The sequence below is a fragment of the Dendroctonus ponderosae genome, unplaced genomic scaffold, assembly GCF_020466585.1.
Source record: "Dendroctonus ponderosae isolate FM_Combo_2020 unplaced genomic scaffold, Dpon_F_20191213v2 Dpon_F_20191213_6, whole genome shotgun sequence".
Taxonomy (NCBI): Eukaryota; Metazoa; Arthropoda; class Insecta; order Coleoptera; family Curculionidae; genus Dendroctonus; species Dendroctonus ponderosae.
Genome location: NW_026018814.1, coordinates 14,323,355 through 14,349,225, shown reverse-complemented (window position 1 = coordinate 14,349,225; position 25,871 = coordinate 14,323,355). Strand labels below are relative to the sequence as shown.

Genomic DNA, 25,871 nt, shown 5'->3' with positions numbered 1-25,871 from the left:
ATAAAAATAGTATGTTTTCAATAATAGTGTAAAATAAAGCAAAAATATATCCGTCTCTTATTTAATTCGTTCTCTTAGTTTTCTCTAAACGGTGTACGGAGGAAACATTTAAAAACCATTTTGTACAGCGTGTCTCAATTACTCCATTCACTTTTTAAAATGTACAGAGTTATTGATTGAACTTTGGCCACCCCGTATTTACATCTAATCTGAAACTTGTAGTTTATTCAGATTATAACTTGTAGTTTATTCAGATCACACCAGTTGAGACAGGGGGTGTTAAATTTAAGTCGCGGATTAAACTTACATTTTTTTAATGGCATGCCGAACTTTTTATTGCATATTCGAACTATTCGCAAAATTATAGAAGAAGAGAAACTCATAAAAAAACCATACATCTTGAAGTGCAGTTAAACAAAAATTCGAAACTCCTTCACTTGCATCAACAAACTGAAATTTTCGCACCATCTTGGCTTTGTGGAAAAGTGGACCAAATTTCAATAAAATCGCCACTTCTGCTGATTTTTCAGAAATTTTTAAACTTGGTAGATTAATAAAACCGGCCAACTTAAATTAGAGTTAAACAAAAAATTCGTAACTCTCAAACCACTTACATCAACAAACTGAAATTTTCGCACCATAAAGATAAAAGTTTTGTCGAAAACCGGACAAATTTCACTAAAATTTCAAATTCAGCTCAGTTTTCGAAAAGTTTTAAACTTGAGAAATCAAAAAAAAAACTTACAACTTGAAGTGTGGTTAAACAAAAATGTGGAACTCCCAAACCACTTACATCAATCAACTGAAATTTTTGCACCATAAAGAAAAATGTTTTATCGAAAAGCGAATCAAATTTCACAAAAATTTCAACTTCATCTGATTATCCATACATTTTTAAACTTGACGAAAAATTKTGCATTTATTATTATTAWTATTATATTATTATCTACAACTTTTGCATTTATTATTTTTCTCTAAATCTGAGGTTAGATGTAAAAACGGGGTGCCAAAGTTCAATCAATAACCCTGCACATTGCATACTATACTTCTATCGATTRCCATCAAATAAAAGATGAAATAAATAATGATARAAGTGTTCMGATTTTTGAGATATTTGATACTTTCTTATAAACAAGAGCAAAGTTTTAAAACTCATATTCTCAACAGTTATTTAGAATTTCAAAACCAAATTAGCGGTTGTAAATAGTTCAAGTTTTGAGGCAGAGTTCAATAAAAATTGAATATACACGGTGTATAAGCGCAAAAGCTGTAGTCCAAGTACAAGTTCTCGTTGAAATAATTACGTCTTTTGAACGGTTTCTTCCTTGATTTAAATGAAACACTCATTTTAGACCAATAACAGCTATACAATTAATTTTCCCTTGAATACTATTACTAAGTATTACTTTTTAAAGCGTGAATAACCCTGTATAGTAGTTTGAAACTTATCCTGTTCCAAAAGCAAAAAGCGGCATGTTAACGACCCCTCATTATAATGGCACTAGAAACAACTTGCACATGTCTGTCCGAAGAAAAAAACCATTCGTTAGTTATGTTTTTTCACTGCACGTATCATTTTCACTCTCTTGTTCATCTTATTGCATTTCTATGCGCGCCAGACTCATCACGACCGCTTTCGGCCCGTCTTGCAGTGCATTGCAGAAGAAAATGCCTGTGTATAAATAACCTTTCACGATATTTGAATTTGAGTTCGCTGCAATGAATAGCACAACTTTACAGAACCAAACGATCAATGACATTTTTTCAAATACCACCAATATTAGTAGTTCTTGGAAACATAGTATGCATTTTTTTGCTGGAAATGGTGCATGTTCGGAATGGATTATGTACACGTACCTGTCGGTACTTTTTTTAGGATCTTGTGTGAATTTATTAGAATGTGTCGCTTTGCTCAGATCTAAAAAGAATGGTAAGTACAATTTAAAGTAAGCACTATAAGAATTGGTTCGAACTTAACTTTCGCGCTGCTTTTAATAGGTTCCAAATTAGTTATTAGATAGTAAATATTGTTCTGTTCTGAGATACAAACTATAATTGGCTCTTTCAGATTTTCATTAAATATTTTATTTTTATTTCGCTTACTGTAAGAAAAACTGCACAACGTATTTAAATGATTAAATTACAATAAAAGTGGGTCAAACTGTTAATAACACAATCTTTGAACGAAAATAAGGCGGCTCTATTCAAGGCTGCATTTTAAATGTTACATACAGGGTTTCATCTGTTTATTTTCTTAAATATTTTTATTCTCAATTATCAGGAAAATTTTATTTAAAACATGTACTTTTATTTCTTTCTGTTGTTTTTGAACCGGGGTGAAAAATATAAAGTTGTATTTTTTAACTGAGACACTTCATAAAGGGTATCTAATTATTGCGTACAGGTAAGGCAATTTTAAAATTGAGTTCAAGCTTTCGCTCCGCAAATAATTTAATTTCAAAAAGGCGACAACTTGCTCTTTGTTTTACTTAAATTATTTGAAACTAAAAAAATCGTGATTATCTGTTTTAAAATATTAACAAATTTATGATGAACACTTGATGAGTCCTTGAGTTGATAATTTGACTATTTTCGCAATTACAGTCCAAATTGAATAAGTTTTCTCGCACGAAGGAATTATTTGAGTATTTTTATTGTTCACAATTTTTCACTAATTGAATTCTGCGCAAAAGTAAGAATTACTAATTGATGAATAGATAATAAAACAAGAAAAAGAATAACTTGAAATATTTATGAAATGCAACAATTTCGATATTTATAAAATTTCAATTCAATTTTAAAATTAATTATAATATAATTTTAATCAATCGTCAAAATTAAGCGCGTGGACTAGTGATTTTCTACTTTATTATAAAAAAAATCACTGGTGTGTAAGTACCTTAGAAAGGGCTCGAATGTCTGAGCAATTATTAGAAGCTTTTTATTAAAATGCACCTGCAGAAGTTCTTTTCTTAATTGGGTTTAATCAGAAGTTCCTGATATTTACAAATTTAGAATAAAAAATGCCAAACATTAAGAGGTCTTCTAAGTTTAAGAGCTTTTATTGCGGAAATGGTTAAAGAAATTTTTTCGAGCTCTTAAGAGTTATTTGCGATTTATTTTGCCATTTTAACAGCACTAACTAAAAATTAAGAAAAGTAAATAGCAGCTTTTACCTCTATTTTATTTTATAAACTTATGTACCCAAATGTTATAATTATTTTTTATTATTTTTTTTCCTTACTACGTGTAATTGTTATTATATTATTTTCTTTCCTGCGCTCCAGTCAAAGTGTAAAACAAAAATTTGTATATTGTTTATTTTATTACGTTTCGACGAGACAACAGCCATCATCAAGTTTTTAAAATTCATACAAACTACAAACACCAATTTACAATTAAAATATGTTGTACAAAAACTGTAATTTATAAACTGTTAAAACATTCATTAGTTCTTGAGAAAAAAAGAAACTTTCCGTTTGGGAGAGCAAAACATTTGAAAAACTTACCACATCATTAGTAAACATTACATTCATTTAAGTCTTTGCTCTCTTGAAACCTTCAATTTGTTTGAATTATTTTCTACATTTCCCAGAAACAAATTGTAGGTTTCAAGACAGCAAAGACTTAAATAAATGTAATGTTTACCAATGATGAGGTAAGTTTTTCAAATGTTCTGCTCTCCCAAAAGGAAAGTTTCTTTTTCGTCGAGAACTGAATGAATGTCTTTAGAGTTTATAAATTATAGTTTTTGTACAACATATTTTAATTGTAAATTGGTGTTAATTGTAGTTTGTATGAATTTTAAAATGTGATGATGGCGCTGTTGTCTCGCTGAAACGTAATGAAATAAACAATATACACATTTTTGGTTCACACTTTGACTGGAGCCCAGGAAAGAAAATAATATAATAAAAATGTTATAATTAATGTTTTTAATTAATTTGTTATGGAATAACCGATATTGCACAATAGATAAATGCCAGACTAGTATGTGACTATAGTCCCCTTAGTGTTATTTTTTCAGTTGCTAAACATCCTTGAAAGAATGAGAAATATTTACACGCATTAATTCTTAATTTTATCAGGAATTAAAACATGCAAGAATAAGAAGGGTGGCTCACTTAAAACAAATTTTTTTTTTAACTGATACTTTTTAACTGATACTGAAAATTACCAAGCGATTGATATCATAGAGTATATTCTCTAACAATTATTAAAGTTAGTTTATTACAAAAATAATTAAGAAACAAATAAATATTGGAATTCAAACAGATGAGTTAATGATCACGTTTTACAACATATATATTTACAAGTTCTTATTCCTTCGTTTTTATTAAAATCTGAAATGGCCATCTTCATGAATATTATCCAAATTTTTCATTTAAAGAAATTGTCCAATATTTTGAATCTCAACTGTTAAACCTCTTCGGAACAATTCTAATTTAAATAAATTTCTATTTTCAGGACTGTTATGCATAGTTTTTCAAATTGCTCTGGCGGACCTACTGCTGTTCTTCATTGCCCTGCTAGAACTGCTTAATTCATACCATCAATCATGGAGATTTTCTAGTCAAAGCTGTATGATCTACAAAGGAACTGAAATGCTGACAAATACTTCCATTACCTACTTGTTGATTTGCCTCAATTTCCATATTGTCACGTTTTGGAATCTTTATAATGTGGAATTGGTGAAAAATAATAGGAATCCTTTAACGAGTTTTAACGATAGCAGCAGTGAATGTCTTGTAACCAGAAACGAAAACCGAATAGTTAATATAGATTACCAAAAACGAAAAAATGACGTTCCTGTGATACTACCAGTGATATTCTTATGGATTTTGTGCTTATCTATAAGCATGCCCACTTATGTTTTGTCATCAACTGTGCAAGTGCGAGGAAAAACGCTGTGCATTTTGGCAAATAATTATGGTGCGATTTTGCAGTCTTTACTTTTGGTATTTAGCACAACTCTTCCTTGTTTTCTTCTAATAGTTTCCATGTTAATTCTAATTTATAAGCTATTCAGGACGTCTGGAAAAGACATAGACAGGGTACTAACAAAGCAATTTGAAGAAATTCGAAATCTACTGATATTCGGAATTGTCTTTACAATATTTTACATAATCATTTCCTATCAAAGGCATGTCTTAAATATGTTCTCTACTGTTCGCCAATTTTTCGTTTCTGAAATTTATTATATTAACTTTCCTAACGTGTATTTGACTATGATGCACTACAGCGGTGTGTCTTTCAGAGGACTACTATGTTATTTGGCTCTTCCTAGTGTGCGAGAAGCTGTGAGAAAACATATTTTCTTTTGCACTAATAAAATTACGTAAATTATCTATTAACTTAAAATGTAAGATGTAAACTATCGAAAATTATTGCACCAAACACATAGCAGCAAAAAATACATATAGGTATGTATGTTTCAGAACTAAAGTGAGAGAAGTGTGGCATCAAAAAACACTTAAGTAACTCTTAAGTACTCTGGAATATTACTATAAAAACGTGTGTGTTTTTCTCTGCCTTTGTCTGGGACAAAAATATAAACCTTTTTTATCATGCATTTGTATATTATGTGCTATAAAAATAAATACTATTTGCAACTAACATTGTGTTGTTGTTTCGGCCGTTGATCCGTTAGTTGTGTCGCCTAGATATTTGTAATTATTTGAACTTCTGCTTCAAATAATTTTTTAATTTAGCAAACTTTTATTAATGCAATTTAACATGCTTTTGGCTACTAATTTATAAATTTTAATGTTTATTCTAGGGTCTGGTAAAATGTGAATAAATTGATAATTACTATTTTCTTATAAATTAAATTTACAGTAGGTACCTACTCAACATTAATGCTATCAAATTGTCGTACATATTTAGATTGTATATTGATCGCATTTGCAAGCATATGCGAGAGAACGCATTAATCTATTAAGCCAATAAAAGAACTAAATAAACATAATATATGATCCAGGACATGTGGTGAAGCGTGAGACCTTGTGAGAGCAAATGCAATGAATAAGATAATGTTCGCTTTGAGTGCCTGTTATCGGAAGGTTTATTACATCCTTTATAAAGTTAAAGTGGTAGATACCAGAGTTTTTGAATCAGTATCACAAATTGAGAAGTTTAATGCATCTTTAAGTTTTGGCTGTCAGTTAAACAGGGTTCTGTATCTCAATAACGTCTTTTCCTAGTAAGTCATTGATTTCGGAAGTAGAAATAAAAATAGCGAACAAAACAGAAATATTTCCTTAGAATGTATCTTTATAGAGGTACTCAAGAGTTACTAAATACGGCTAGAAACTTGTTTTGCGCAATTGGGAAAAAATAGGAGGCAAAACTGTCATTTTGATCTGACTTTTGTGTGATTTTGACGAATTTTTTCAACCCCATCTGATTCAGATTCTTAGATTCATCATATTTTGCATAATAATTTATTTCTCGCTAATACAATGTGGTGGAAAATTGCTTTTGGTTGTTTAATCGAGAAAAGCTGCGCTAGGAAAAATATAAGTATTTTTGATTCTACTTCTTCCGGTGTTTTCATCAGTTATTATTCGAAAATGTTTTTCATCCAGTCAAAAAATTTTTTGTTAATTTTTCAAATATCGATTTTCACTGCTTTTTTGAGTAATTATTTGCACATTTTCAAAATACAGCTGCAAATTTTCGATACTGTTTCAGCAGAATGGCTTTAGTTTAACAATTGATTCCTTAACGGTGCCCAAATATCATTTTGAACGTAATTCAATAGCAAAAACTATATTTAATTAATGCTGTAAGTTTCACTTTTGGCTCTATTTTAGTTACGAATAAACAATTTTTCAAACATTTCCCTGCAAACTCGCTGTTCGGTGTCAGCACATTTAGAAAGGTCAATTCAAAAATTTAGTCCTCAAAAGCAAAATATCCCAGCGGGTTTGTGTTAACTCTATTAATAGACTAAATTTAGGGCTATAAATGCGGCCAGTTTCAATCCAAAACGGCTTTAAGTCAGCAAATTTTGCATCCTTTTGTTCAGGAATTAATATCTCCCCGATACGATCAGGTAGGAAGTTGATAAACCAGTATTCGGAAGAAAAGGCACTGATCATATAACATGATAGTTTCACTTTTAAGTCTACTTTGGAGTGGGTTTTTACAATTTTGTTGCGAAATTTTATACGAAAAAGCGCACCAGATATGATGAGAGGGCGCCGTCGGATGGTCGCAAACGATCTTGAAGCAAATGTAGGCTCCATTGCCTTAAAGAGTTCGTTTTAGTTTCATTTTATAGACGAAAGCAGTTTCTACTAGGGCGGCAAATTTCTGTTATTGTTACGCTGTTGGCTATATTTTTGCAAAATTAAATAGATTAAAAAATGCTGAAAAAAAATAATTTTTTTGACTTCGGTTCCATAATTATTTTTTGTTAAATATATGATTTCGCAGCAAATCTTTTAACATCGTTAAATATACGAAAGTACGCTCTATTGATACTGCAACTTTCAATTTTCTTGCTTATTGGGCTAATTTTGGACAAATTTTCAACGCTTTATTTGTAAATTTATGTTCCTCTGATCGATAAATTGTTATTAAAGCGTCGCTATTCAGGCCACTAAATGGAACAATTTCCTCTCTACTACTCCTTAAATTATTAATTATCGCCGCTTTTTTGTATAATTATTTCCAAACTTTCAAAATACTACATTTTATTAATAAACTGCTTTAATTTTTTTTATGTAATTTCTAGACTTATTAATAGAAGAAATAGGTGGTAATAATTTCGAAAGAAAAGCAATTGTTAAGAATAAAAAGCTCATTTTTTAACTTTTAATTTGGGTTTTTTATTTTAATCTACTTTCCATATTTTCAAGTCGAATACTTTTATACCTTTTTCAATCGAATTAAAAATAAGAACATGCAGTTATCTCGGTATCAAAGTTCAGAAATATTAGCAGAAACTATATATTTCTAACGTTCAATTATACGAAAGATATACAGGATGTCCCGTAAGCAGATGATGATCAAAAGAACACTGAGACATTATTTGGCCCAAAAGAAGACAATCTGACTTAAGCTTTATTAAGAAATATGTCTGGCTATACTGCTATTGATGGTCAAAGTCCTTCAAAAAATTTATGTTTTTTGAAATAGAGAACAAGAGACGATATATTTTAATGAAACTCACTGTGAATGTTTCCTATTTAATACTAATGTTTTGATGAAGCATCCGAGTTCATCGGCTTTGGGCAAGTGGTGAATTATTGAGTGTCTTGGTACGAAAACTACTAGAACTTTTTATTTGGTAGCTGGAATCAACTATTATTTTTTTCGAGTTGATGCACTAAACCTTTTTGAATATTTTTGGGATCTTCGTAAAATCTTGTAGCATTCATAGTTCTTGCGCAAACAAATTATTTTTATTTCCTTGCTATTGAACAATTTCAGACATTAACTGCGAAACGTAGTAAGCGACAATGTTCTTTCATAACAAATTAATTTGCAAGCGTCTCACAATTTTTAGCTGAACGACATAGTAAAAGTTTTAGGCTCGGCCGTCTTTTGGAAGCGTTTTCGTCCGAATTGCGTTCATCAGCAATCTCACGAAATTGTATATACTTTCCTGACTGTGTTTCAATTCCAAATCAAATTCATTCCTGGGTTTCAGTCATTTATTGTCTCTATTTATCAATCAAAATACGTTTCGGTGTATTTTTCCACCATCATCAGTTTTTATGTGTAGCGTTGTTGCTGCTTTAAGCTTTGGTATGCATTTTTGACATAACATACATAAAACCCAGGAATGAATTTGATTTGGAATCTCACGAAAAAAAGAAGTAAGTTTTTAGCAAAATATGGCTTTCACGTAGAAACAAATCCACAGCAAGTTTAATTAAAATCCACCTGAGCACTTTACGATATCACAAAGTACTTCATTTACGATTTGTTACTGCAATGAATGTCGGTTGCAAGAAGAGAGAAATACATTTTTGGCGCAAAAATTATGAATTCTGCAAGATTTTGCAAAGAGGATGAAAATGTCAAACAAGGAGTAGTGCAACTAAAAAAAATCAGTTGATTGGAGCGACCAAATAAAAAGTTCTGGTAGTTTTTGTACCAAAACCTTCAAGAATTCCCCACTTGCACAAAGCGATTGCACTCGGTTGTATAATAGGTTTCAATGCAATAGCCGAGAAAAGCTGCTTAAAACCCTTTCTAGAAATACATGATTAATGATAATGTTTATAAAATATAATGTAAGTAATACATATATGCAAGATTCTTAACTATACCACAAACCATACTGAAAATATTGTTCTTTTAGCAATGTATATAAGTTTTAAGTGCAATCTTAGAGAAACTGTATACAATTCTACTGAGTTGTTACGTTAAGTTACAAAAACTTCACTAAGTTTAAGTAACGTTTAATGAACACAAAACTAAATTAGCTTTTTGATTAGAGAATTAAAGTTGTCTGATTGACCACGCGATTGGAATAGATTGAAAAACGCATCGATCATATTTCAAACATATAAACTAGATACTCAGCAAACAAATCGAAAAAACTCACCCAGAAAGGAAATAACTAGAATAATTCAAGCGGAGATATAAACAACGGAAAAAAACATCCATCGATCGAGTATCGGCGATGATGTGAGAAGTAAAGAAACTGACGAATACGTTAGAAAAATGTTGGGATTGCCCGATCATTCCTTAACATTAGTGAGTTTTTCGGGCTATCAGACCATCGTGGAAAATAATTTCTTCCCGACGTTTCGCAGGGGCAAACAGCTTGCATCCTTCGCTCAAACGCGTGCACTGAACTGAGGATGCATATCAATATCGAAAAGACATTATTTTCCACGAAAAACTTACTAGTTTCAAAAGGAATTAAGTCCAGAAAGGCGAGTTGTTCACAAACGAGTCCGTAAAATTGAATTTTTACGTAGCTAAATTTTTAACTGAGAGCGCTAGTCAAAGGGGTGATTCTAAAACCCTCAGGCTTTCTAAAGTGTCGGTTATTTTTTGTATTCGCAGTTCTTTGATTTACGCTCCGGAAATATAAAAATCATGTTCCAAACGTATCTCGATAGTAGATGTGTATATTTTCGTCCATACCCACTAATTTGTTAATTATTATAGTAATTATCGTTCACACGGATGCTTCTATTCTTGATATGTTTGTATGTTTCGGATTCAACCCAAATTACGTTTAGACTTTTCTAAAAATATTTTTAAGTCATTGTTTATCGACCTTGTGCTTCTGTAAATATGCACAATCGTATCTTTAAGCCTTATTTTGCATAAAAGTTAAAGAATTGTAGAAGGCTTTCTCTAATTTACATTAACTACATACAATTTATAATCACCGGAGAATAAGTTGGTAATACTTCAATACCGACACCACAAACCCGTTAATTGGAAAGTAACAAATAAAACATTTTTTATACAATCATGTATATTCTGTATTTAATATCAACAAAACAATTACTATAACGCTAGAATACCTGTGAAATAGTCTTCGAGATTATTACAGAAACAGGCGAGATCCTGTATCAAAATATACTGGATCAAATTTACATCTTTTTTATACTTAAATTCCACTGTCGCTACAAAATATTGCTACTATTATTACCTTACATTTATTATGCACATGTCGGATATTTCTACCGAGCCTTGACTTTTTGGTTTTTCATTAAATTCATAGACACGGAATAAAGAACTGGAACATAATGGATAACAACGTATACGAGTACTAAATACAATGTTATTGCTAAAGTTACGATGAGATCAAAAACGGCTGGTTTAACACTGAAAACAAAAACAAATATAATAATTTTCGAAACACTCAACTGAGCACACCATAAAACATTCATTAATAAAATTTGTCAAAATTTAGATAAAAAAGCTTCGCTATTATTAAAGAATACTATAGAAATTATAAGTAGTAATGCAGTCTGCAGAAACTCGGTGAATTTATAAAAGCAGATTTTGCATTCAATTCCTGTGGCCTGATTTGTGTAGCTGAAAATCAGGTTTTGACGAGCCTCATCATTGCAACCTCGGAAACAATAAAGAGATACAAGGTTGAATACAAGGTCAATTGCACGTTTTAAATCTGGTATTTTGGTCAGCATTTGCTAACTTCTTCTCAAGATATTAAGAAACGAAAATGAAATTTTCAGAAACGGTTAAAAACCATTTCTGAGTGAGTTTGAGTAGACAACTGAAATCGATTGATCTATTTGTATGGCAACTTTTTACCTCTACAAAATATCGATGTTATGTTGCCAATACGACTTTTCGATTTTAAGCAGTCATCATATCGATGATAGTGACTATGAAGCCCCTGCTGCTAACAATGAAAAAAGCATAATGAATTGGAGAGATTCCTTGCTGAATTGGCAATGGACTATGCAGGTATGAAGAAAGCAGCCAAAAAGAAGACGAAAAGTGAGAGCCCAGAAGAGAATGGCGAAGATCAAGCTGAAGAAAAAGAAAAATATGGAAAAATGTCAGAAAAAATGAAGAAACAAAGTCCAGTTGAAGATGCAAAACCGAACGACGAAGTAGCAGAAGTTTCAGAGCCAATGCCGGTTGAAGAAGAAAAATACAGGCAAGGACAAGCCTGCCGAAGATAAAGTTAACGAAGAGGGACAAAGGAATTCAATGGTATTGAAAAGGGGAGTACTGAAAAGGCGGGTAAAAAGAAGAAATGAGCTAAGGAGAAGGATGCAAAATATACCAAAACAAAGGAACGCCCGCCAAAGGAAACTTTGGTAGCCATGCATGAAGCATTGAAGAAACTGAAAGACGATCAGGAGGAAGTAAGAATGAGAAATAACGAATATATTTTAATTAGGGATCTGCCAGGAGAGGAAACCATTAGAAGATTTAGTAAAAATCGAAACGAAATAAGAGGGGAACATAAGAAACATATTAGAATAGTTTAGAAAATATTAAAGAAGAACGAACGTAAAAAACGGACACGAATAGTTACGAAGAGGTCTGACGGCGTAAAAGTAGTTCATATTGCTGGACCGAGTGTAGGAGTTTAATTTGTATCCACTCTCCGTCATAAATTACCCAGGCAGTCCGGGACGTAAATCGATTTTAAAGACGTTCATTTAGTCCAAAACAGTCCGTATACTTACCTGCAATGTGCAAGAACGTTAGCCGAACGTGTAGTGTCGGTGAATCAACCCTAGACCATTAGAAAATCCTACATTATCTTACCTGTAAATGTTCAAAGTTCCGCCAGTGGTGCCAAAGAATTGGTAATCAGGATCTCTCTTGTCTGGCATGGCAAAAGTTATTTTAACGTCTCTTAAATATTTGTTGAAATTGTCTTGTAGTGAAACAACCAACGCGTTATCTTTTGTACTAAGTAATTGAGAAGATCTAGGTTGGCCCGCTAGGTGGTTCAGCCACGCATCTATGTAAGCGGGGTTTACATCCTGAAATTTGTATTACCAAGGGTTAGCAAGTTTATAAATACATTATAATGATGGCAGTATAAACTTTTGATTTATTTAAATAGTGCATATGAAATTACATGTTCTTACCCAACTGCCACCAAATATTCCCCCATCAGGAATATCGTAAACAAATTTTCCGATAGAGTTTACAATAATTTTAGCATTTCTCTCCAATCGATTTATGTCTAAGTTTTCGCTATTATCCAAAATTGTAGACCTCCATGAGTCTTTATGACTTTTTACAGAGGAAAGTGTAAATGCTGTTAACCTGCAAATGTTGATGTTAATATATTGAACAACACTATTCAATCAGTCTTGTGAAATATACCGTCTTATGCTGTATCGTTCATGTTCCCAGGCCAAAATATCCTCTGCTAAATTAATTTTTTTATGAACACCCTCTATGGACACCGAAGGATAATCTTCTCCAACTGACTTTAAATTCTTGTAAAATATAGAAGCTGGTGAGCCGTCCTTTGGAGGCTTCGAAACGTGCATGAAAATGGTGTCTGATGCTGCTAATGTATCAAGACATAGTACAAATGATGCTTCCTGAAAATATTATTAATTTGTATCATTTTTACATTTCACCAATAATCAGCAATAACGCAACCTTTTTTCCGTGTAAATTATTTTATATGATACAGTTTTCATTCGGTCAGTCAACTAAATCAAAATGAAACAAAACCTTATTGAACAAAGAGATAAAAACGTATGTAGGTGTTATTTCAGCAGGTTTTTTGTATTAACTTGAAACTTCGAAATTTCAAAAACTTTTTCGTATACGAAAAAGGTGACAAAATAAGTTAGTTTGTATTTTATTACTCCAATCGATACTGTAATTTAGAATCTGCGTTTATTTTTCAAATCTGTTTCTTGCCTGTATCAGTGACCCCTCAGATGAATCCAATTGCTCTTCCAACCACTTCTTGCTGCCTTGGAAATTAATCTTGCCGCCTCCGGCAAGGACAAAAATGATGTTGAACTTTCCTCTTGTTTTGGGATCGGCATATAATCCGGACAATAATCGTATCAGTTCCAGCATTACAATTACTCCTGATCCATTTGCATCTGCTCCATGTGATAATTCCTGCAGTGGAAGAAAAAAATGTTTAATATATTCAAAACAATCTGTTATTGTTTTTTTTAGCTTATAGCTGAAGAATAGCAATATTCGTTACTGCCTTATAGAAAATCTACATATTTGCTTTTTGCTGTTAACAAAATAAATCTGCACACGTACCGGTGCAACTCCGAAACTATCATAATGAGTTACAATTGCTATAGTAGGAACTTTTCCATCTGGCCTATATCCGGCTAAATGGCCATAAATGGTAGCAATTTTTGTATCCGTTCTTGCTGTTGGAGTTCCGGCGGAAATGACAATTTGATATCCGTTGGCAGCAATTGAGGAAAACAACGTTTCGGCCGCAGACTTTTTCTTATTTCTTGCATCCACATTGGTAGACAATTCAGTTACAATGTTATCAATGACATTGTTGTACTTTGTGAAATAAACGGGGATGGATGTCTCTTGTTCATAGATCATTTTTTGCTCCAACATTAAAATGTGCTAAAATTAAATAAAAGCTCTTATAATTCAAGTTGCTTCAGGCAAAGTAGGTGTCTTTACGTACTTAAAACTAGTGTTTTTTTTGGAATTGTATTTTCAAATAAAAAAGATAACATATATGAAGGGCTAAATAAAAACCCGAGGGGAAACTCGTAGTTATTACCTTCACCAAAACTCTCCCCTGCGTTCTTTATAATTTTAAAACGTTGAAGAACCACATTAATCCAACCATACATATTTTGTATATTTTATTTAATCTCCAAAGCTCCTTTTCTCAATAACTGCTTTTAAGGCTTGCTACACTTACGTCAATAAAACTTCATATATATTTCTAGTTCGTCTATAACATCACCTCCGAGAGTGAAAGGGAAATCATCTTACCTTTTCAGTTATATTCGATATACGTAGGAATTGTTTTTGAGACTTTGAGACCTACTCCCACGCCTTTTTTTAATCTTCAAATATTGATATGAAAAAAGTTGTAAAAAATGAATGTTAACTAAGTGTTTTCGTTATTTGTGTTCGTTTTCCTTTACTTATGAAGGAAAAGACAACCACCGAGGGATGTCAGCCATTTCAGGGTGGTACTACTATAAAATATAACATATCCTCTAGCGAGATAAATTTGATTTCTTTTTGTGCATCCACCATTCTGCCCAATACGGAAAACACGGCTGTAATTTCCAATTAGAGTGAATTTTCACGCGGATGGAGGGATAATCTACACCAAGGTAATGGAGGTGCAACAAAATTATTTAGTTGGAAAAATATGTGCTTTGGCACTACTCGGTTTTTAGGTCAAATGGCGGCAAAAGAACCTAATGGGTCTAATAATATACCCGGTTTTGAAGGCAGAATCTCATCCCTTATCTGGACAAAAGACACTAAATTCTTGATCGCAGAAGATGAGTGATAAATAATCTTTACTTCTATGAAAAAGGGAAACGACTACTTTGATCCTTTTCTCCTTGAAGTTACAATTTAATTTTTAAGACTGTAATGACAATACACACACGGAACAGTCTTTAGTGAGTCAGTTGTGGCGTTTGTAGGTGCTCAAGTAAAGAAGTTGCTGGAGAACGAAAACCGAGATTGTATTGTCTGTCTTGTTAGACAATTAGGGTTCAGTATAGACCAGGTATGTGGGTGGTTTTTCATTTTCTTTTAATTTGTTTCAATATTGGTGTTAGTAGACTTAGCGTAAATTGTGCTGTTGTTTGTATATGTCGTTTTGTCCTTTGTGGTCCGTTGAGTTTATATATATATGTATCTCCCTAGTCTAGGAGAGGTCTGCAGATCGCTTTGTATATTTTGGTGGAAGTATTTGTGCTAATTCCTTCGCATGTTAGTGATTAGAAGTGTTTTTTTTTCTAAAAGTTTCTGTTCTGGTGATTCCTGTGTGTGGATTAATGTAAAAAAATGGCGATTTATCAGATTACTAGTGAAATAATCGAGTTATTGGTGCTTGGTAAACTACCAGAAAAAGCTGAAAGTTGTGCTGAAAAATCCAGAAAATGATTTGGTTTTCCCCAAAAACAAAAAATTGGGGATTATTTAAAGGAAAATTGCAGGTTTTTGGGCGTCAAGTGACCTCAATAGAACGTGCAACTTGAAGTTGGTATTTGCTTTAGTATAGAAATTATGATTTTTTCAAGGAGAAATTATTGCATGGAGTTTTATTTTTGTCGCGCCATTTAATAAGATTTTATGAAAATTGAAAACTGGTTTAGGACGGTGAGATTTTTGGGTTTTTGGTTGGGTGAATTTCAAGTTGCTACCTGCTTCAGTTAGGAAGGTGCAAATCTTTTAAGAATATCTATCCAGTTGAGTGTGATTTATGGCTCCGTATTTAGAAGAAGCGGAAAAATTAGAAATTTGCGTCATGTGAGTGACAGTCGCAGGGTTATTAGCTTCGAGAGTCTTCTATAGGGTGTGCAAATTTCAAGTTGCTACCGGCATTGGGTTGAAAGTTGGTTTTAAGGCGAGTGTGCAGTTGAGTGTGAATGTTTATTTTTGGGCCCTGTTTTTAGATGATTTCCCAACCGATGATGATGGGGATGGTGTGTAATGTAAGTGAGAGTTTTCAGGTTTCTTCCCTCGAGTGCCTTCTATAGGGTGAGCGAATATCAACTTGCTACCCTCTCGGGATTGAAAGTTAGGCATTTTTAAATCAGAGCGTGCAATTACCGAGTTGACCAAACTTTTTGTTTGTTTGATTTTATGCAATTTTATTGAAAATTTCGTTTGCAGCATGAAGCTTCTGCTATACGGTGAGCGAATTTCAAGTTGCCCTCGACTCTGGATGAAAAGTTATACATTTTTAAGCCAGCCAAGCCTGTGGTGGAATATAAATGTTCATTTTTGGCTCGTCATTTGTAGGTTTGGTTAAAATTTGAATTCTATGAAATTTTATTGAAATTAGTAAAGTTTTCAGCTTCAAGTGTCTTCTATAGGGTGAACGAAATGTGCTGTCGTTTCTGGATTGGAAGTTAGCAATTTTCAAAGGTCAGGTCTCTTTGGAAATGTCGATTATTCTAAACCTGTCTAAACTGTTTGCAACTATAATCTTAATTTTCGCCGTTCTGTAAATGTGTTTCTCAATCTTCTGATCAGTCTGAATTAACTTGCTCATTTAAATTGTATGTCTTATCCATCTCTATTTGTTTCTAGTAGCTCATGTGTTTTACAACACATTCAGGACGATTTTGCTTTCAAAATGTAATTAATAAAATAATAGCCAAGTAAAATTCAAATTTTACCTGTTTCTCATCCTGTGTCAAATTTGACAAACTCTTGGGCAGTTCCACAATAAGGGCCCCAGCTTTTCCTCTTATATTTCGATAAGTTTCAATGCTTAAATCCATTAGTCGTGCAAAAACACAATGCCTGGATGAGCTAAATGTCGAAATTGATCTTGCTTCCAAATTTACTGATGCCATTCGACTGCCTGGAGTTGCCAAATGTATTGTAGAGATTCAATTATCGAAAGGAAAATTTGCCAATTCACTTACCAAAAGCCATGCCATGCAAGTCGAAGTGTTGCATTCGATAAGCAGGAAACTCATGGGACGCAGATACAGGGCTTGTAGAAGATACTAAAATGAATATAGGCAAAACTATCAGAATATAACAAGAAATGTTGTATCCTTTGAAAATTTCGTCGACTTCATCTAGCCACATTCTGAATAGCAATTCAATAAAAGCACTTAATTATCGCGGCTACAGGTTTCAAGGACTAACTGGGCTAATTAATCTATATGCACTCGTACAAAATATAACTTAAAATTCAAAAATAATTCAATAATACTTAGAATACGAATATATATCAGGTTAGGTTATAGAACTTATCAATCATGTGACTTCACGCAGACGCAGTTGAGTTGTGACGTTTCCCAAAAACTATCGACAGATCAACAGAATACTGGTTTATAGAAGTGAAGAATTGACTACGTGGATGCCATCTTTAAATCTGCTTTAACGCAATGCTTACTACCAGGGGAGATAGAAAAGTTTAATTTATTACAAGGCCCAAGTTCAAATACAATTTTTTAAATTGGCGTCGTTGGTTTGTCGTTATCATTTTTTGCTCGAGAATTATGAAACCCTGGCAAAAACCCCGACCCCAACGAGCTACCACCCTAGATCGCTTCTTTCTCACCTATACAGGGTGAGTTTTTTTCGATGACCAGTACAGAGATCTTCGAAACTATAGCAGTTACGAAAAACGTTAAATGGACAAGAGATGTAGTTTTGACTGCTCTACTCAAAACCTATTTTATTTTTTTTTAATTTGACAGCTGTCAAGAGATTTGGAAAAAAAATATATATGTTCAATTTTTAAATGACTCCTAGTTCCGTTGATATTAATTTGACAGGAAAAGATTAAATAGAAAACTTGTAGGAAATTGAATTTCAAACAAAATGGCATAAGACATTTCTCCAAAATAACTGTAATTTTTGATAACCATACTTAATTATTGCTTTACCGAATAGAGCATTTTATTACGATTTCTGTGATCACATCGTTAGAAATTTTTAGAAAATAAAGTGTGCGAAGAATTTACACTTTTCCAATTTAGTTGATCTAAGTTAGTCATGGAAAATAGTATAAGAAATAGCATTGTTTCCATAGCAACAAATAATTTCAACATCTTTCATTGTTTGACATTCAAGTTTAAATTCAGCTTAGAAAGATTTCTATTTCTTTCTTACAACTTAGTAAGAATAAGTCTAAGTAAAAATTAATAATTCCAATCAAGGAAAGCGCAAAATGATTGAAACCTACATTAGATGTGATGAAAATGCTAGACGAGCCTCTGATTACTATTTTGAGACGTATTTTGACCGTCGTCAACCGTACACCATACCGGTACACCGGTACATCTATGGGATGAGAAGCTGCGTGTGAATTTTTGTACATTGTCCCGAAACAAATGCCAACAAGACATCAAATTCCCTTGTAAAATATTGTGGCCCGATGAAAATCGATTTTCAAATTGTGGTATGTTTAATAGACACAATGAACAACTTTGGATTCAACCATATCCCCACCACGTTGAGCAAAGGAGACCACAAATTAAATTTGGGTGTAACGTTTGGAGCGGAATGGTGGGTTCAAAAATTATTTATTCTATTATTATTATATATATTATATTATATATATAATTTTTAATTATTATTATTGCCAACAATAAGGTTAAAATAAATACTAAAGCATACTATTATTATTTGTTATTATGGAATACTGTATGTCTTATACTATTTATTAAAAATTATAAATTGTTCGCAGACACTTTATTTTTGAAAAAAAACCTGTGTGATATATCACAGAAATCGTAATAAAATGCTCTATTCGGTAAATCAATAATTAAGTATTGTTGCCATTAAAAAAACTAAAATTTGTGTCATATGTCAAAAATTACAGTTATTTTGGCCTTATGCCATTTTGTTTGAAATTCAATTTCCTAGAAGTTTTCTATTTAATGTTTTCCTGTCAAATTAATATCAACAGAATTAGGAGTAATTTAAAAATTTACCGTAAATAAGTTTTTCCCAAACGTCTCTTGACAGCTGTCAATTTTTATAAAAATAAAATTGGGTTCGAGTAGAGCATTGAAAACTACAATTTTTTGGCCATTTAACCTTTTTCGTAACTGCTATAGTTTCCAAGATCCCTGTACTGGTCATCGAACAAAACTCACCCTGTATAAACTACTTTGAAAGATTAATCACTTGGGGCCTTTCTCCTGGCAAATTTCAACATTTTGCGCTTAAAGACGACGGAGAAATTTTCGTTTTAGCAACACCATGAAAGTGCGAATTTTCATTATTAAAGCCGAATAACTAAAAAACTATTTAATTTTCGTTCATAATTTAACTAAAAAGAATTAATTAAAATTTGGATAAGAATTCATCAGTAAAATAAAATATAGGGTATTTTAGTAGGAAACAGTTGTTTTTTGAGTTGCAACTTTTCAGACGTTCTCTAAATAATTGCCAACATTTTGAAAATATGCGTGCTTAAGAGTTTTGAAACAAATAATACTGATTTTCTATCTGGCTTCAAGTTGGGTTCAAATTAGATAAGTTATAATCGACTGAAAAAACGGCCCGTACTAAATCACCTTGAATATCTATGATTTTTTCTTGATAATAATTCGTTGAAGAATAAATAGCGTTTATTTAGCACAAGCATATCTGATAAGACCGTGTGAAGAGTGTACTGTTTACTTCCTGTTGACTAAACTAATCACTTCAGGGATTTTTTATAGTGATTTTCCCGTTTGTCGATAGATAAATTCGAAAGGGTGGAAAGGGGGGAAAAGGCGACGAATGCGTGCAGTCCACCGGCAAACATCTGCTACTCACCCTAACTTTTACGCGCAGACTTTATTCGAAAAACTACTCATCTACTCACAGGACCTGCTTATTGCAAAGCTTTGTAAAGCTCATGCTATAGTTTTCGATCGCCTGAACTTCAGTTACCGGTTGGCAATGGTAAAGTTGGTATTCGGTTTTGCCTAGTGTATCTGCCTTTGTATATCAACAAAAATAAATAATAGTCTAAATTCGGCCTTTTATACTAAGCGAATATTTTCTAAAGCTGACTACCACATGCAGATTTATTATTATTAAACATTGCGCTTGGGAACAGATCTGTGAATTAAGCTTCAATGTTGTAAAAGTTTCCTGTGAGTGAATGGAACAACAGTTAAAAAGTTGTTTATAATGGTAAGTCATATTCTTTTTAAAAGTGTAATGGTCTTCGATAAACAAAGTTTTTTAAACTTTCGTTATAATTCGGCGTTCGATTAATATTGGAATTCATAGAGAAAAAACAAGTACAATTTAGTTGTACTTGTAATATATTTCAATTGAAAGTGCAATATAAAAAGTATTTAGGGCTGTTATAAAATAATGAAATTTAAATACGATACTTTTTCACAGTCACAAAAAAATTAAAGTTATGTTTTTGCCTCAAAGATAAAAAACCGATAAACATTCGAAAGTAAAACATTACACGAGCAAGTATTCATTAAATTGGGTTATTTTTGTGAAGTGAATCTTGGTTGCAACTAGACGTATTCCACTATTGAATAATCAATTATTTCTTCTACATTTAATTTATTTCCCCTTTACGTTTGGATCGCGATTTCGATTTCTACAGTATTATTTTGACTTTCCGCACAACTCATTGATGAAGTATTTCTTCCTTAGGAATTCACTATCTGGACGGAACTAGTTTATGAGCTCTGGTTCATACAATCGTGCATGTTTATGACAGTTCGCAATATTTTTTTTCCGCAACATTCTGCGAATATTTGGTGGTTTCTAAACGGCTTATGAAAAATTCCTTTTCGTTATCGATTGCTTCCAACATTTTCAGTAGAGTTATTGGTCTGTATTGGCATTTTCAAGAGTGAATTTCTTGTCTTTGCATGTGCTATATTTTAGCATTAGTATATTGTTTCCATTCGTTTTGTCCATAAAATTTGTGGAAATTTGTTTTTTTTTTCTGTGGCAATAAAGCATACTTTCTTGGATTTTATATTCACTTCATTTTAAAAATTTTGACAGCCGCTCAGTTATTCTGAACGTACAACTTTCTGCCTCCATAACTTTTGCTATGAAATTTCTGAGTTTTATCAGGAATAATTAAAAAAAAAAACAGGCTGATCGGCGTCAAAATTTCGTTTCTGTTGTATTTTTTCCGACGATTAAGCCAAAATTTTTCAAATATGGCTCTATCGTGACGTAACAGATAACTATAGGAAACGCTCGGGAATCCACCATGAACGTATTGAAAATATGACAATATTGAAAAAGAAAAGCGAAAATCGCAGTGTTCCCCAGAATCAATCCTATGTATATAAAATGCATACTTATAAATTTGTTCGTTATGCAATTTTCTATAAGATAGTTGGTCCGATATCCGTCGGATGATTTTAAATATTCGCTTTAAAATGCTCAAAGGTAAAAAACGAGGTTATTTCCAAATATTTATTGAACAATGGAAAAATAAGGCAAGGCCGATTAAGATCGGACGGACAGTTTTTGGATAATGCAATTGTTAAATAACCTACTGGAAAAAAACCCCTTTTTTAATTTTGTGCCAGGCTCAATGTTATACATGTTTTTTTGCGCCCTCACTTTTACACCTTCTTTGGCGCTTAAACTATCATTGCTATTTTAACTATTTTTTAATTTTTAATAACTTTTCGAGCGGTGTTAAAGTTTTAAAATTTCGGTTGTTTATATTTATTCATTTACATCTCAGCTTCTACTGCACGGATGTTGATTGATAAAAAATGAGAGGATTTCAATTTTTATAGCTACATTAATCAATTTTAAAAAGTAAACAATTGGTGGTCGATTTTCATAATTAATTAACCCAGCAAACCAAAACTCGCAACACTTACATACATATTATCAAAAATCACAAAGTCACACGGAAGTAACAGTTTACGTAAATATCTTATCACAAACTGATGCACCAACTGTGCCTTATGTCCGCCTCCAGCCAACTAATATGTGACTAATATGTTACATAATATTTACGTTAGACGAAGACGTTAGAAGTTATGACTTTTTATGTAGTAGTAGTAGAAATTGTATAATATTCACAAAATTTTATGTTCTGTGTGACCGACCTCAGAATTAATACAGGGTTAATCAATTGTCTCGCATAAAATTAATTTAAGCGATTTGTTCTAAAAATGCTTAAATACGGAACTTTATTGAAATAACTGTTCAACGTTTTGTTCTAACATTAATTTTTATTTGCAACCTCTGCCTACTAAGTCGAAACCACTCTGATATTGCAGTTTCGACATAAGATTCGACGGCTCCATGATGCTCTAGTATCACTTATCTTATTTTAAAGTAAGAATAAAAATGTATGTATTAGAAGGATTTAAATCTTCAAATGCAAAATCCGACATTATAAATCTCACCATTTAAATGGATACATACCAATCCAAATTTTGCTAACATTTAGCCCTTCAATTTTGAAACTGTTATTTCTCTGGTCCTTCCATGAACAAGGATTTATCGGCTTCGACAAGGGGCTCGGGAACCGATGCAACGTGAAGTTCAGCCTTAGGTTTCACCAAGTCCAACTTAGTGCAATTACGGCTTTGAAATTATTTTGGTCGGAAGAATCTTTAATTTTCAACTTCTTATTGGAAATTGAAGAACTCGTGTTAGCTAAAATACGGCGTTGATGCCGACCAGGAGCGGATCCAGCTTTTGAGTCAGGGGGGGGGGTCAAGTAGTAGAAATTCAGTCTTTTGTTGTACATGAAATTAGAAAAATTCTCGTTAGTCGTTAAAAACCCGGCACTAGGGGGGGGGTCGTGACCCCCATGACCCCCCTCCTGGATCTGCCCTTGATGCCGACCGGACAAACCTATGAAATCACATGGTCATTTTTGGTGTCTAGTCAAAGATAGATAAAAATATATATATCTGTTCACTTACCTTGCAATATTCAAAAAGTGGAAGGACTCTAACTTTCTACTTGTTAGGTGTGTTTTAAAACAATAGCCAATGCTCAATGCACAAACGAAATGCAAATGAACAAAAACTTGCGTCTGATGAAAAAAGTACCCAAGAAAAATGACCTGGCCTTCTTGACCAGGCTCATTTTCATAGGAGGGTTCTTTTGTGGGGCTCCACGGGTTGTCCGTGGAACTAAGTGGAATTCGTTAGAAATTTGAATTACACCAGATGGTACGCATCTGGTAAACCACGTTACATCACGGTTACATAACATCCCTGTAGGGATGACAAAACCAGTATTTTTCGGTCACAGGTTCCATGTGTGACTGTTCCAAGCTCGTATTGTTCCAAGCATCTGTGATTTTTTCGTACATGCTATTTTGGCCCATGATAACTATTGGTTTGTACCTGAAACCGGGCTGAAGCGTATTTTGAGTCCAATCGGATTAGACTTTAAAAGGTCTGTTTCGGGTACTTAAAAGATTATTGGAAGTTGTTCGGAAGGATGTCAGAATATTGAGGCAATAGTTTGTGTTAGATTTCCGGCTGTGGAACATTGTTTGTAAACAATTATTTATATATTATTAAAGAACTGTTGAACCGTTGATTCTATTGATATAAAGTTTTATCCTTTTTTTCAAGTATTAAAAATACCTATGGTATCAGATAAACTACATTAAAATCCGTTCATTAGTTTACTCAAAAATCGAAGAAAAAACCGTCGATTTCAGCGTGTTGTTAATTTTCAATAATTCATTTAGTTTTGTTTCAAGAAAATCGTACCATAACTTTTTTTGGTCAGTCAGTAATAAAATTTTCATTTATTGTACGTTGTAGTATAACTCTTTACGAGTAAAATACAGCCTTAGAGAAGTATCTCCAATGTCTCAAGAAAAACTCATTTAGATTCTGGCAAGAGCCCTTTTTACATAACAAATAGGAATGAAAAAAAAGTTATGAATATTTGAAACTAAAATTTATACCATTTATAAAGTATACAGCTTCAAAAAAAGTTATAGTGAGATTTTTTGAAGCAAAACCAAATTAATTATAAAAAATTGGAAAAAAATTACTTTCATCTATTTAGTGACCGGAAAAATCTAATCTAATGCGCCTGCACTAATTGTTCCATTGAAGGATATCCACGCCACATCTGAGTAATTTGGGTGCGAATCTGCTGGGTCAGCGATAAATTATGACCGAAGATCGATTGCCTTTTGTTCCTTGATGTATGCAATAGCTGATAGTAAGCCATAACATTTTTTATGAGTAACGTTTTACCATTTTATCGAAACTTTATTTGAACACAAAAAAAGGTGACCACATTTTCTATCTTTTTTCACTTAAGGGCAGTAAAATGTGAAATTTTTTTGCCTATCTTCTATTGTCATGCTAATTACTGATTACAATTCATCTTATCGCTTCATTGAAAATTGGCCATTTAATACTTCAGCTATGTTTGATATAAACAAATATTGAAACATGTCCAGGCTAGGTAAATAGGGCCTATATTTTAATAAATTTAAATGTAGTTCGTCCACTACTCCACTGGGCAAATGCCAGAAATGCTATTTTATTTCAAAAGCACAACTATTGGTCGAAAAAGAACAAGTTCCAAGAACAAGGAACAGCTCAGAATTCTGAAAAAAGAGTCAGTCAGTCACAGCCGGTGACTCACAGACCTGGTCACATTAAAGAAAATATCGGAGACGGCTGTTACTGTTGTTCCCGATATTTTCTGTTCATCGAATATTGCTGTTTGTCGAATCATGGGTGCATGGATTCGAAAATCATCAGGTCCCACGTCCCACTCCCATACATAGAAAAAACCTTATCACTTCATGAGAATAGAATATCTCATTTCACTAAAACTCAGGCCAATTGACAACGCCGTGGGGAATCAAAAGACACAAAAGCAGGTATTTACACACGAAATACTTGTCACAGGTATTTTGGAACAGATATCGATATGGAACAGTCGGTACCTGTTATCGATATTTAAAATAACATGTGATTTGAAATAACAGGGCTCGCCTACGATGCTGGTCAGTACCAGTACAACATCTGGGATTTCGATATTTCAACAAAGCAAGCAAAAACGCAAATACCTGTCTTTGTGCCTTTTGATTCCCTACGGCGTTGTCGTTGTCAATTGGCCTGAGTTTTACTGAAATTAGATATTTTATTATGAAGTGCTAAAGTTTTGTATGTATGGTAGTGGGACGTGGGACCTGATGATTTTCGAATCCATGCACTCATGATTCAGCAAATAGCAATAATCAATGAACAGAAAATATCGGGAACAGCAGTAACAGCCGTCTCCGATATTTCCTTTAATGTGACCAGGCCTCTGAGTCACAGGCTGTGACTGACTGAGTTTTTTCGGAATTCTGAGCGGTTCCTTTCCTTGAAACTTGTTCTTTTTCGACCAATAGCAGTGCTTCTGAAGTAAAATAGCATTTGTTGCATCTGCCCAGTGGAGTAGTGGACGAACTACATTTAAATTTAAATTTGTAGGCGATATTTACCTACATTTAGGAATGTTTTCCGGGCTTTGAAGCCGTGGTCTATCGGAATTTCTTCCTGACGTTTCGTTCACAACTGCGGTGGACATTTTCAAAGGCGATGAGGCAGTGGGCGAAGTGATCTCCCGTGCTTTCCGACTAAGAATGATTCAACTGCGGATGTTATGGAACTGCCCTTTTCGGGACTTTTAGGTTTTAAATTTGGAAGAGTTTATTTGATTGAGTACTTTGAGAAGTGACCAGTGGATTTTTTACCGTGGCACCTCTGGTTGGGGTTTGGGGGGAAAGGGGGGAAGGAAAAAGG

At 32.9% G+C, this 25,871-nt stretch overlaps 3 protein-coding genes and 1 long non-coding RNA gene across 4 annotated transcripts in view; 2 read left to right on the top strand and 2 right to left on the bottom strand.

Annotated features, from left to right (window-relative positions):
- Positions 1-9,648, bottom strand: part of LOC125504982 — a 10,014-nt gene extending 366 nt beyond the window's left edge. The window contains exon 1 of the long non-coding RNA XR_007281864.1: positions 9,563-9,648. This is a non-coding gene — a long non-coding RNA (uncharacterized LOC125504982). The remainder of the gene's footprint in view (positions 1-9,562) is intronic.
- On the top strand, positions 1,554-5,616 carry LOC109543864. The gene is made up of 2 exons (XM_019913782.2): positions 1,554-1,930; positions 4,468-5,616. The coding sequence occupies exons 1-2, from the start codon at positions 1,720-1,722 to the stop codon at positions 5,340-5,342; spliced, it is 1,086 nt and encodes a 361-aa protein (XP_019769341.2). The 5' UTR covers positions 1,554-1,719; the 3' UTR covers positions 5,343-5,616.
- Positions 9,649-10,432: 784 nt separating the features above from the next.
- On the bottom strand, positions 10,433-17,442 carry LOC109543847 (nicalin). The gene is made up of 8 exons (XM_019913753.2): positions 17,055-17,442; positions 16,803-16,990; positions 13,714-14,043; positions 13,351-13,560; positions 12,799-13,022; positions 12,558-12,738; positions 12,229-12,449; positions 10,433-10,803 (listed from the first exon to the last, which is right to left on the bottom strand). Exons 1-8 carry the CDS (start codon positions 17,221-17,223, stop codon positions 10,659-10,661), a joined length of 1,668 nt encoding a protein of 555 aa, XP_019769312.1. The 5' UTR covers positions 17,224-17,442; the 3' UTR covers positions 10,433-10,658.
- A 2,338-nt stretch (positions 17,443-19,780) lies between these two features.
- Positions 19,781-25,871, top strand: part of LOC109543848 (bumetanide-sensitive sodium-(potassium)-chloride cotransporter) — a 31,472-nt gene continuing 25,381 nt past the window's right edge. The window contains exon 1 of the mRNA XM_019913754.2: positions 19,781-20,274. Within this exon, the coding sequence (XP_019769313.1) occupies positions 20,272-20,274 (3 nt within the window). The 5' untranslated portion in view covers positions 19,781-20,271. The remainder of the gene's footprint in view (positions 20,275-25,871) is intronic.